Raw genomic sequence first — 12427 nt, forward strand, 5'->3', positions numbered from 1 at the left:
TCAATGATAATTATCCTAACATGGTCAAAACAATGAGAGAAGTTTTATATAAATTCACACTATTAACTCTTTTTTTTGTTGCTGTTGCATTGTTTCTTTTTAGCTAGAGGTAACTGACAGAACAACACATGCAACTGTATCATAAATAGATTTACAATGAAAACTGATGATTTTATATTTTTCTATGTAGTTATTTAGTCCATCTATGAGGTCACTGTAAACAAGATTGTGTGCAGCATTGTAGAAACACAAGGGATCCAGATATTTAGCTCCCACAGTAAAGTGGAGCAGACATGTATGAAACGGCATCAGCATCAAGGCTTATTAAAAACAAAGCATGCAGCGCGACAGATAGCCATATTACCTCGATAAAAAACATGACTCAGGGTATTTAGTTTCAGCTTATTTAAAGTCGATAAATGGCGCATCCACAAGAACAGTAAGATGTTGATGTCAGCATCTTGGTTGAGAGAGACACTATCAGTCAATTTTGTCGCTGAGCTGCATCAGCATTAACAGATTATGCTAGTGTTCATAAAAGTACAGAAATATTTATTACTGCTTCCTGTTTTGTACAAATGAAAAATAAATCTAAAATCTATGCTATGGAAGACATATCTGAAGTTATTCTGTGTCAATTCTGTTGACTTTTCAATAGAAACACAGCCATATTTATCACATTGTGAGAAAAATTCTACTGTAAATAGGAAGTGGTTAGACTTTGAGAGAGAGAAGAAAAAAGTTTTGAGAGAGAAATCTACCTTTGACAGAAAATGTTTTCACTCTGATAAAAAAATAAAAAAATAAAAATTGGGCTTTTATCTTTCTTTTATTCAATAACAAAATAGTCTATCTCAAGATGTTTTCTACAGTCTCAACATCGGTTTTTGCTTTTAGTGTGAATTTTCTTTCTTTACAATATAATAATTTTACTTTTAAAACTGTTTTCCCCTTTCAGATAGCTTTACATTACTTTCAAATGTATGTTCCCTTTACAGGTAGGTCTTACAGGTCTTGACTTTATTAAAAATACAAAAAAATTTAATAGACATAACACACATTTGAGTCTCCAAACATTGAAATATGCTTGACTGTATCCCAGATTAGCAGTGCACGTCCACATTAACAAAGATTTATTGGGAATTGCGAATCAATTGCAGTTGGAAATTGGTGCGTCACTGAAAGTTCATCCGTTACATAACAGCCCTGGGAAATGATCTGAACAAGAACCCTGACGTCTAACACATGGCCACGCCGTTTCCTGATTAGTAGTTGAATTAAAACCCTCCTTTTTTCTACAGCAAATATAATTACAGTCCTAAAGCCCTCTGGTGCAGCTTGTTTGTAGGATTCTTTTTTCTTTGCAGCTGATTAAAGGCAAGGGCTGAGATGTTTGGTGACTTAAACAAATTTTAGCACACTTAAAAAGTTCTACTTTCCTCTGCTTTGTAATGTTGGTAAATATGTGTATTTTGCCACAATTTAGAACAATTTACCAGATAAGACATTTTCAAAAACACTTTAAATGTGTAAAAAATATTGATTCAAGGCATACAGAAGCTATTTAATTCTATAAAAGCACAGAGGACCTCCAAATATAGTGTTGTTTTATACATTTCAATAATTTTTCAGTACATGGATTTATTCTAATTTTGCTCTTTGTGACATAATGTATACCATGACACCAATAAATATATATCTTGGGAATGTTAGACATATGGTTTTTGTTTTTTAAGATGGACTGGTTATAAAACAAACAATATGAATAATTCTTTTAAAAGAAAATACAGAATTCTATATAAACAGTAACTTTATTATGGATTTCTTTTCCATCCTATAAAGAGTTTGAATTCTACAAACAAAAGATAATTTCTGTTTACTAAGATTTGATTAAAAGTCCCATAGAAAGCTGCATGCTGAATGTATGCTCTTTCCAGCCATCAACAATCATTGTGGTATAATTCTGGATAGATATTATACAAAACTTTTTGCGCAGGATTTTCCAGGTTTTCTCTGTTATAAATAAAGTTTACAAATATATAAAAAGGTTTCCCATCTTTAGTGCTGCATAATGTTTGCAGGAAAATGTTTGACTGCATGACGACCACAACGCCAAATAACTGGTGGCCTGCAGCGCTATTTGAAAAGCCTTAATTCCTTCTATACTTCTTGTCATTGGGGGCAAATTACTCCATGTTTTTTTTTGTCTGTTTGTGTAAAAACATTCCAAAATACCTTTATAGCTTGTGTAAATGAATAATATTGCTTTTTAAAACTACTATGTTCTATGTAATTTGTTATTTTCCCTTCTCTTTCCATTACAATGAGCACTATTGTGCTGTATGAATTCCTTAGTTTGTTGAAGTGAAATAAATGCTAGAACTGTCATGACTGAAATCTAATTGCCTTCTCCTCCTATTATGACACATAGATATTTTTACAAAGATTGTTTCTTTTGCACAAGACTTTTTCTAGGTTTGGGAATTAGTGAAAATGTGTTTAATTAGCTCTAGAACCATATGACTTTTCAATACTCAACATATCATTAACCACAGATGTAAACAGAGGTGATTTGTATGTAGAGTGTTCATTGAATGCATGCAAACATGCTGCATTTTGCAGAATTAGAACATCGTATGACAGAAACATGGATCTCTGAGGAAATAAAAAAACTAGGTCAGTGGACTGAGATAAAGTTAAACAATCATAAAAAAGCAAAATGGTTTCTGAAAGCTGTCTGTTATTGGGTGCTATGAGCCAGTGCCCCTCTGTGGACTCACCAAGTCATTGCAATAACAACAAACTGCCTCAAAAACACACATTGTGTCCAAGTTTTATTAAGCAAATCCACAGAGTCATTTAAATGGTTTTATGTTTTATTTGTGTTTTGATCAGTACAAAGATTTATTTCTTTATTTATTTTTTTATTGAAACAAATGTTTTCTTTTTTCTTCTTACTTAATGGTCTATGCGATTTAAAAAATGTTATTTTCACTTCTTCTGCTATGAATCCTGTCTTCTTTTGCTGCCGTGGATTTTACTTTATATTTATTAATTGCAGACATCCCAAAACAGTATTTGTACTGACATATATTTTAACCTCTTTTTTTATTGAAAACTTTTGGTTTTAGGACAAAGAGAGTAAATATTAACTCATTGAAATCTGTTCTTTTTTTTTTGTCAGGCTGGCCGTCTGGACTCTCATTACCCGAAGGTGTGTGGCCACCAGGGCAACGTGCTGGATATCAAATGGAATCCCTTCTTTGAAAACATCATAGCCTCGTGCTCAGAGGACACTTCGGTGAGTCAGTGACAACCTCTGTTATTTACAAACATTTTCCATGATTTTATTCTATAAAGCAGAAATTAACAAGAATAAAAATAAATCTTAAGTCAACCTGTGTTTCAGGGTTTTTTTTTTACCCTCGGGAGTATTAAAAAATAAAGATCTAAAATATGAGCAAGTAAAAGAATTATACAATACAATAAAAGCTAGACCCTTGTAAAACACAGTCAATCTTTAACTTCCCTTTACATTCCTATTGTAAAACCCTCCGAGGACATATTTGTCCCTTACACCCATGTAACCCTTGTCTCTTAAGCTCAGTAAAGACAGTCACTCTGTTTTTGTGTAATACTTTCACTTGTTGAATTATAATCTCATCTGATCCACAGCATAGCCTAATGTGCTTTCAGTAATCCAGTGTAATCCTGAAGCAGTAGGCTACAGTGATAGCTTGTGCCACTTTTGATCAGATGGATCTCCAGCCATGAGATTTCAATTCATTTTAAGGTCATAGTTACACTGTAAGAGTTTAAAGCATGACATAGCATCCTCCTTTAGCTTTTTCTGTATATTATTCACTCTCAATAGCCACTTAAAATGGCACATCTTGATAGTGCATCCTTGTGACTTCTGAACAGCGTGGCCTAGATTTAACAAGGAGCAGAAAAGTTCTTCAGATATTCAGGTTCATTTTGACAGCAATAAAAGTTACTGCAGATTTCTCGGTTGATCATCCATGATTTGAATCTCCTTTTTCCACCACATGTCAATGGTGTCCTACTTGATTGAGTTCTGAAGACTGTAAAGGGGATCTGATTACAGTGAAATGAGCTTTGGGAAATGGTGTATTATCTTTCTGGGAACTGTCATCAGAGCACACTGTGGTCATGAAGGGATGATCCACAACATTACATCACCACCAGCTTGAACTGTTGGTAGTAGCCAGGATGAACCCTTGTTTTATATGCTCTTTAAACCAAATTCTTAGCTTTGAATATTATTTTCCTCTGACCTCCAATATCAACAAGACATTTTCCATCAATGCAACTGCTGCTCACCACTCATCCTGTCTGTTTCAGATTAATCCATGTAAACAGGACATAGATGTTTGTGTAAATCCCAATATCAGCGATTTCTGAAATAATCAGACTAGAATGAAAACCGCGTAATGCTTAGATTCCCCTGAATCATGCTTTCTTTCTTAATCTAATAAATAGTGTGACCTTCATCAAATTTTTAAAAAGTACAAAAAAAAATAATACTGGATTTTGTTTTCCAAGTTTGAAGATGTTTCGCTTTCCATCCAGGAAGCTTTTTCAATTCAAAATGTCGGGATTAAACGTTGAGTTCGAAGCTTTATAGAGTAGCCCAACAAAGACTTGTTTTGGCCTAGAAAACATACAAATTGAACTGGAGGAACAGGTCGACCCCAGTAAAGGAGAGTCCTTCAGGTCGTTGTAACCTGCAATACTCGATACTGGCCTATGCCTCTGAAAAGGGGAGTTGTTATTGTTGGCCTGGCTGATAAGGCGAGATATCTTAGTCTCCTGCATGGCGATGAGGAATGAGATGATAGCGGGAAGAAATCAACTCTATTGCTGCATTGTAGTTTGTTTGTTTTTTCCACATCTTGATGCCTCTTAAACATATTTACCTAATAAACTCACCAAAGAGTGTATCTTCTCTGGTGTTTGGCAGGTTCGAGTATGGGAGATCCCAGAAGGGGGGTTGAGGCGCAACATGACTGAGGCGGTCCTGGAGCTGTATGGTCACAGCAGACGAGTGGGTCTCATTGAGTGGCATCCAACCACCAGTGGCATCCTCTTCAGTGCTGGCTATGACTATAAGGTATATCAATTCTCCCACATTGGATGAATGCCCAGATTTCAATGGAATACCAGAAATACTGTAGTAACTCTTTCTGATGTGTCAGATCCTGATCTGGAACCTGGAGACCGGAGAGCCAGTGAAAATGATCGACTGCCACACTGATGTCATCTTAAGTATGTCCTTTAACACAGACGGCAGCCTGCTAGCAACAAGCTGCAAAGACAAGAAGCTGAGAGTTATTGAGCCGCGCTCTGGGAGAGTCCTTCAGGTGACTTTTTTTCAACCATCTCCAACTTAAATAATTACAAATAAATAAAATAATGTATGTATATTTATATTCAGATCTTTTTTTTTTGTAAACCCAGTCTCCTTAACCTAATTCACCCCGAAAGAATAAATCCTTTTAGTAAAGGAAGTACCAATAAATACATAAATTCCCTGTTTAAATGGTGTTATTTAAACATTCCTTGTTATTTTCTGTCTCTCATCTTCATTTTTGCCATTTAACCCAAAACAGTCATTATAGTCGTGTCATTTAGATGGTGATAAAATTATAGATACTTAACATTAGCATGCAGCAACATTTAGTATGAGTGTGCCAATATAGTGAGAAATGAGGGAATCAAATATAAAAGGGCTAACTTTGCTCCTTGCTGCTGAAAAAGCTCCTTAGTATATTTTATGTTGAAAAATATACTCCTCTCTTCCTTAACGTCATAAATTTAATTTGCCTTTAAACAGCCCCAGTATTTTTACTTTGCTATCAAATCAAACTGAATTAAAAATGGCTTTTGATAAAAACCATGTGCCTTCTAAATCTCTCTTAGGGCATCAAATATAAGGCAGCATAGGCAGAAAGGATCACGGATTTCATCTACTGAGGCTATGAAACATTACTCTCAGAGTTTTTATGTTAACTCCATTTTGAGTAATACTAACATTTAAAAACACATTTTGTCACATTTAAGGCCTTTTTTTTTTGTAGCTGCATTTTATATTAACGTTTCTCTCCATCGTGTCCCCCTCCCACCAGCAAGCAAGTTACAAGAACCATCGAGTAAATCGAGTGGTGTTCCTGGGGAACATGAAGCGGCTCCTAACCACGGGGGTTTCTCGCTGGAACACCCGGCAGATAGCTTTCTGGGATCAGGTTAGGCAGTGCGTCTGTATGCCCCCCACCCATAGCAGCCCAGTGGAAGCAGAAGGTGGGTGTTTAATGCTTTCTGTGTTTGTCTTTTCAGGAAGATTTGTCCATGCCTATCGTGGAGGAGGACATAGATGGCCTCTCAGGAATGTTATTTCCCTTCTATGATGCTGACACACACATGCTGTACCTGGCAGGCAAGGTAAAAAGATGTCTAGACACTTGACTCAGTTTTAATAGTTTCATCAGGAAGAATGGGCCAAAATACAGACAAAGGTTTCGTCTTTTCTGCAGTGATTTTTTTATATCTACTATAAAGACCAATAACTGGGATCAATGGTGCACAGTATGCAACAGCTATGATGTACTAGTGCTATGAAATGTATATTTACCATAGATATCCAATAAAGCCATGTTTTTTACCCATCTGCTGGGTGTTTGAGGAAACCTTTTGTATCTGCATCTTCTATGATATTATGGTAGATATTCTGCCTCAGACTTTTTTCAAGTTGATCTGTTAGATTTGAGGTTACTTTTGTTTTAGCCTAATGGGGAATTTAAACACATTTATAACATTCAACTTCTACTTACCCTTTTTTACATATAAGATGTATGCCCTGGTTGGAGACAGTAAATATTAAAAATGTAATACTTGAGGTGGGATTTTTTTCAGGGGGATGGCAACATCCGTTACTTTGAAATCACTACAGAGAAGCCCTACATCCAGTATCTAATGGAGTTTCGCTCCCCAGCCCCACAGAAAGGACTGGGTAAGTCATCAGATGTTTGTAGCTATTTATGAATGCAAATAATTTTACTGCAGTCGTTTGTTCTTTCTTGCAGGTGTGATGCCAAAGCACGGGCTGGATGTGGCAGCCTGTGAGGTATTCCGCTTCTACAAACTAGTCACTCTCAAGGGCATGATCGAACCAATTTCTATGATTGTGCCAAGAAGAGTAAGTGATCCGTAACTGAACATTTGGCAAAAAGACCTGATTTGATGTTTTGTTATTATAAACATAAATACGCCTGTTCTGAAGTGCTGTTTTTTTTTGTTTTTTTTTTTATGTAACGTTAGTGCAGCATCATAAAGACCAAGGAACAGCAGATTTGCATTAAAGATACTAAATTATAAATATTTACATGCACTTTGAGGGAATGTTAGATAAAGATGCAAGCTGTTTTCTAAAAAAAAAAAAAAAAGCCAAAAAGTGGTTAGAAGTTTGCCATAAGGCATGTAGAGGTCATGGCAAAAATTTGCTCTAGTCAGATGAGACCAAAATTTTACATGCAAAACAAAACTAGCAACCAGAGAAAGATTGAAGCACATTCATATTTCACAACCCACCAGTCAAACGCCATACAGTCCTTAATCTGAGGCAACACTTTGAAACTTGACACCCTTTGCCAAATCTTGCCGAGTTCAGCTATTTTTAAAGGAAGAATAAATCCAGGTTTGGGTGCTGAGATGTGCAAAGCTTGCAGAAACATACCAAAAAAAAGGAATCACTGTTGTTGGTGCAGTGAAAGAGGGCTCTAAAAACAATGGGGCTCAGAGGAGTCGAATTCACATATGCTACGATCAAATTTCTATCTTCAGGTACACGTTTTACAAATCATTGTGTAAAAAGGTCTTAAATGTGCAATGATGATTACAATCTCTTCACATTAATGTGACACGATGCTTGTTTTTAGTAAATACCGACTTAATGTTGAAATAGAAAATACATATTTTTTTAAATCACAGCTAAACTTAAAACATGTCAGCAATGTATAAAGGTGTCTTCACTTTGACTTAAGAAGAATAGTTTTTAAGTTTCTTTTTTTAATTTTAGAGAAGTGACAGACCAGATATAGTGGGGAAAAAATTTAAAAGTTTATAAAAGTACACAAAATAGCTAGGTGAAAACTAAGAAATTATATTTTTTTTATTTGCACTCCAGTAGGACTTGTGGTGAAACTGTGAAAAGCATTTAATCTATATCAAAAGACTATGCTCTGTGTCAAATGTTTTGCAAATAAGTAAGATAAACCAAATGTTAAAGCATCTGAAAATGTGTGTCAACAGTCAGATACATACCAGGAGGACATCTACCCAATGACAGCCGGGACTGAACCAGCCTTGTCTGCCAGCGAGTGGCTGAGTGGGATTGATAGAGGTAAACAAAACACATAAGCCCTGCTTCACACCTTTTTATTATAAACAAAATATCTGCAAATCATAAAACAGTCCCGAGGTCAAGAGATTTAATTCTTGTGTTTCAGGCTTATTTCTAATAAAAAAAGAAGAAAAAACTTCTTACAAAAAATGTCTGTCTCTGATGTGTGCTCTTTCCTTGGACTCTATCTATAGTGTTTGAAACTACCACCATGTTGCAGCCTGAGCTGAAGTCTGATGTGCATTTTTAGAAAACCTCACTATAAAAATATATCAAAGATGTGTACATTAATCCAGAAGTTGCATTTAAAAACCACAAATCATTCAACTGCACATCATCCAGTCATTTCTTCTAGTGTTAGCTCTCAGCACAAGTTGCATTAGCTGTACACTTCAAAAAAGATCTAAAAATTAGTAAAAATGTCTTAAATTAAGTGTATTTACCCTTAATTTGAGAAGGTAAATATGATGATCTGCCAAGGGAAAGAGTATTTTTCTCTTAAAATAAGTATAAAATAAGATAATTAGATATTATGCACTTCAAATAAGAGACTGCAGTTGTTTTTTTTATTATTTTAAATGTAAATTGCCTTATTCCATTAGCAAACTGTATCACTTAACTGCTTAATTCAAGATAAAAGGCTCTTATTTTAAGAAAAATAAACTTACTTAAATGTTTTTGCAGTGTGCTGCAGGATTGATCTGTCAGTACTGGTCCACTTCTTAGATAGCTGTATCACCATAGTAGGTTATGCTTAAAAGCTTGTATGATTTGTTTTATTTTCTGAAACCAGCACCTCATATCAATTCTCTCAAGAACTAGTAAGGTAAGGTAAAATAAGGTAAGGTAAATTAGGGTAAGGTAGATTCCTGCCTATTCCATTGTACTCCCTACAAGCCAGCTCTAATGCATAGCACAGATGAAACAGCTTTTAGACTCTAGTAATGGTAATGCTCTAAAATATATGGCTGAATGTTTTTTGGCTTTTGGATGCCTCAGTGATTTCCTGATAACACTGGAGCCCCACTTGTCATGACTTATGACCTTGTTCTCTTTATATTTTGCAACTTAAAAACATAATTTGCATGTGGATCAAATTACATAAAACAAAAACAAGACCAAAATAATTCCTTCTGGGTGCTTAGCTTTATTTGTCAGGTATTTTCCTGTATTAATGTCAGACTGTGAACTGCTGGAGTCCTTTTTTTTCTCATTTATGTCAGTGAAAGTTAAACCTTTCTGCTTGACTCTAAATACCACCCTGGTGAGGGATGTCTCAGCAGAAGCAAATGCCTATGCAGCCAAAAAATAGAAGCTGGATAAGCTTTCTCTAATTACTCAACTGTTTTGTTATACAATCCATATTATAAAAAAAGTAAAACAGAAACCAAAGAGTTTGCATTGTGAGTTATTTGAAAAATGAGGACTCCTCATATAAATCTCTTTGGATCTAGAAGTAGCCAATGAGATCTTCACTTAGATCCACTTTTATCTTCTAAATATACAAAGACTATATTCAACACTTTATCAGTAACATTACATGAGTGACTAAAACATCCTGTTTTAGGAATGAAAGGTAAGTGTATATGTTCAGCAGCATACATTGACATGGTAATCCCATAAAAAAAACACTAATTATGCGTAACATGAAAGCATCATATAATTTTAAAAAACCTGAGAAATTATCACGTAGAAAAAGTAAAATGTTATGTATATAATAAAACACGGCAAAACATTTTAATCTAAATGTCATTTTTTTCTTAAAATAAGTGCATTTGTTCTTGAATTGAGGAGGTAATCAAGACACTTTGTCAATAGAACAAGACAATTTACATTTGAAATAACAAAAAATACTGCTTTGTCTTATGTTAAGTGCATTATTACTTATCATAAAAGTGCATCATAAAAGTAATAATTCTGTTGGCAGATCATCTTTTTTGCCCATTGAAATTAAGGGTAAATATACTTAATTTAAGAAATTTCTGTTTATTTGTAGATCATTTTTGCAGTGAAACAGCAGTTGAACACAGAGTAATGATGTCTCTGTTAAACTGAGGGGTCTACATTACTCATACTAGGCCAGCGAATCTGAAGTATGTTTATGTCCTCAGATTATTCAGTGCTTGTAACTCCATGAGCAATATTTAATTTCTATCATTTGACAAAGAGGAATCCAGTGCAGTAATTTAAGGGCTATCAAGAGCGAAATAAGGGCTGTCTATGTCCCTTTCAGAGACATAGACAGGTATGGGGCAATGCATTCCAAAGGGGTGGACAGACATTCGTCTGTTTCATTTTACATGTTTTCTAAAGGCTTTGCTGGGCTACTGTATAAGAGCCTTGAACTCAATGCTATTTCTGACATTTTGAATTGAAAAAGCTTCCTGGATGGGAAACAAAATGTCTTCAAACTTGGAAAAAAAAGTCCAGTGGATTGTATTGCTTTTTTTAAACTTTTTTGGAATTCATGTCTCCTGTTTTTCACATGCTTATTCCCTCATCTTTGTTTCCACCAGACCCAGTGCTGATGTCACTGAAAGACGGTTATCACAGACCAAACCAGTTAGTTTTTAAGGCCCCAGTGAAGGAGAAGAAGAGTATGGTTGTCAATGGGATCGACCTACTGGAGAATGTACCACCCAGGACAGAGAATGAGGTGTGTGAGTCTGAATCTGCATGAACGAAGCCACCAGCCTAAACTTTAACAATATCTGTTTTCAGCTACATAAAGGAGAAAAAAAGCTTAAATGGCTCTGAGATGTCGCGGTCCATGGATCTCAGAAGGTCAGGTGGTTTCTCAGTTTAGGAAAGAGTTTGCATTGGAAGAGCTCATGAACATCACAATAAGCACTGATGTGAAGGCTGCTTGTCTCTAAGATTGGGATGTTGTTCCCCACAGAGGTATCTAATGATTGAGTTCCTGTTTTTTTTTGTTTTTTTGTGTAATTCCTTTACATAGCTCCTACGGATGTTCTTTCGGCAGCAGGATGAGCTACGACGGCTGAAGGAGGAGCTGACCACAAAGGACGTGCGAATACGGCAGTTGGAGCTGGAGCTCAACAACCTGAAAAATGTTAGCCCTAAAGATGTCTGACCTCAAAGCCTCCTGGACTGGCAAACATGCTTCCTCTTCTCCCAGTTCTGACCTCCTGATAGCTTCTGAGTCCCACCATCTTCCTTTTTTTTTTTTTAAATGTCAACATTTTTGCTGCTCTGCAGGCAGTAAAATATAAAAACTGTTGGATAACATTGTAAGCGATGCAACTATTAGATCCTTTTACTAGTATTTATTATTATTATGTTAAAGAAGAGGCAGTTCAGGGATTATCAGGTAAAATGTGATCGATGATAGGAAAGAAATAACTGCATTTTCTGGCATTTCTTTTCTTTTTATTTTTTTGGTTGGGGAGATGCTCTTTAATCAGTATATAGTGGAACAGCATATTTTCAACCTGAGCACATAAGTATTTATGTCATTCAGGACCTTTTCTCCATGTGGAAATGCCTTGCTGAAATGCAAAAAGGACCCTTAACTTATCCTGCATTACTGACTAAATCCCATGCATTATTATTTTCCACAGAGGCAGAACTAGATAATCGAAAGACAGACTCCCACTATCTTCCCCCAGGCTTTGCTGTTTGCAGTGAGCTGCAGCACCATCCCAGAATAACAGAGGTGAAGTAGTTTTACACCTGTCAGGTGAAGACGACTATTTAAGACATGGATCCTTTTTTGTTTAGTATTTTCCCCTAGAAAGCTGCTTATCTTGTAACTGCTTTCCTTCCCCTGCTGGCCTTATCTATAAAACACCTTCAACACTAACATAAACAAATCCAGTCTTTTCCCCAAGAAGAGCAGATTGTTGACTCTTGTAGTTAAAAAGTGTGAAAGTAGAAGGTATTACAAATGGTAGACTTGTGTATTATTCAAGTAGGGTGAATAAAGGGAGGGATTTTAGCTGCTCTTCAAGGGGCCATTGTAAAGATTCAGGGCTGATTTACATTTAC

At 35.6% G+C, this 12427-nt stretch overlaps 1 protein-coding gene across 2 annotated transcripts in view; it reads left to right on the forward strand.

The window, feature by feature from the left end:
* The window catches only part of coro2b (coronin, actin binding protein, 2B), a 41606-nt gene extending 29804 nt beyond the window's left edge, over positions 1 to 11802 (forward strand). For both annotated transcript variants that reach the window (XM_015394641.1, XM_015394642.1), the window contains exons 3-12: positions 3185 to 3301; positions 4985 to 5134; positions 5220 to 5384; positions 6150 to 6266; positions 6358 to 6462; positions 6934 to 7030; positions 7104 to 7216; positions 8329 to 8419; positions 10936 to 11075; positions 11379 to 11802. In XM_015394641.1, the coding sequence (XP_015250127.1) occupies positions 3185 to 3301; positions 4985 to 5134; positions 5220 to 5384; positions 6150 to 6266; positions 6358 to 6462; positions 6934 to 7030; positions 7104 to 7216; positions 8329 to 8419; positions 10936 to 11075; positions 11379 to 11513 (1230 nt within the window). In that variant the 3' untranslated portion in view covers positions 11514 to 11802. The remainder of the gene's footprint in view (positions 1 to 3184; positions 3302 to 4984; positions 5135 to 5219; positions 5385 to 6149; positions 6267 to 6357; positions 6463 to 6933; positions 7031 to 7103; positions 7217 to 8328; positions 8420 to 10935; positions 11076 to 11378) is intronic.
* The last annotated feature ends 625 nt before the right edge of the window (positions 11803 to 12427 follow it).

The sequence above is a fragment of the Cyprinodon variegatus genome, unplaced genomic scaffold (assembly GCF_000732505.1).
Source record: "Cyprinodon variegatus isolate N-32 unplaced genomic scaffold, C_variegatus-1.0 Scaffold701, whole genome shotgun sequence".
NCBI classification, from domain to species: domain Eukaryota; kingdom Metazoa; phylum Chordata; class Actinopteri; order Cyprinodontiformes; family Cyprinodontidae; genus Cyprinodon; species Cyprinodon variegatus.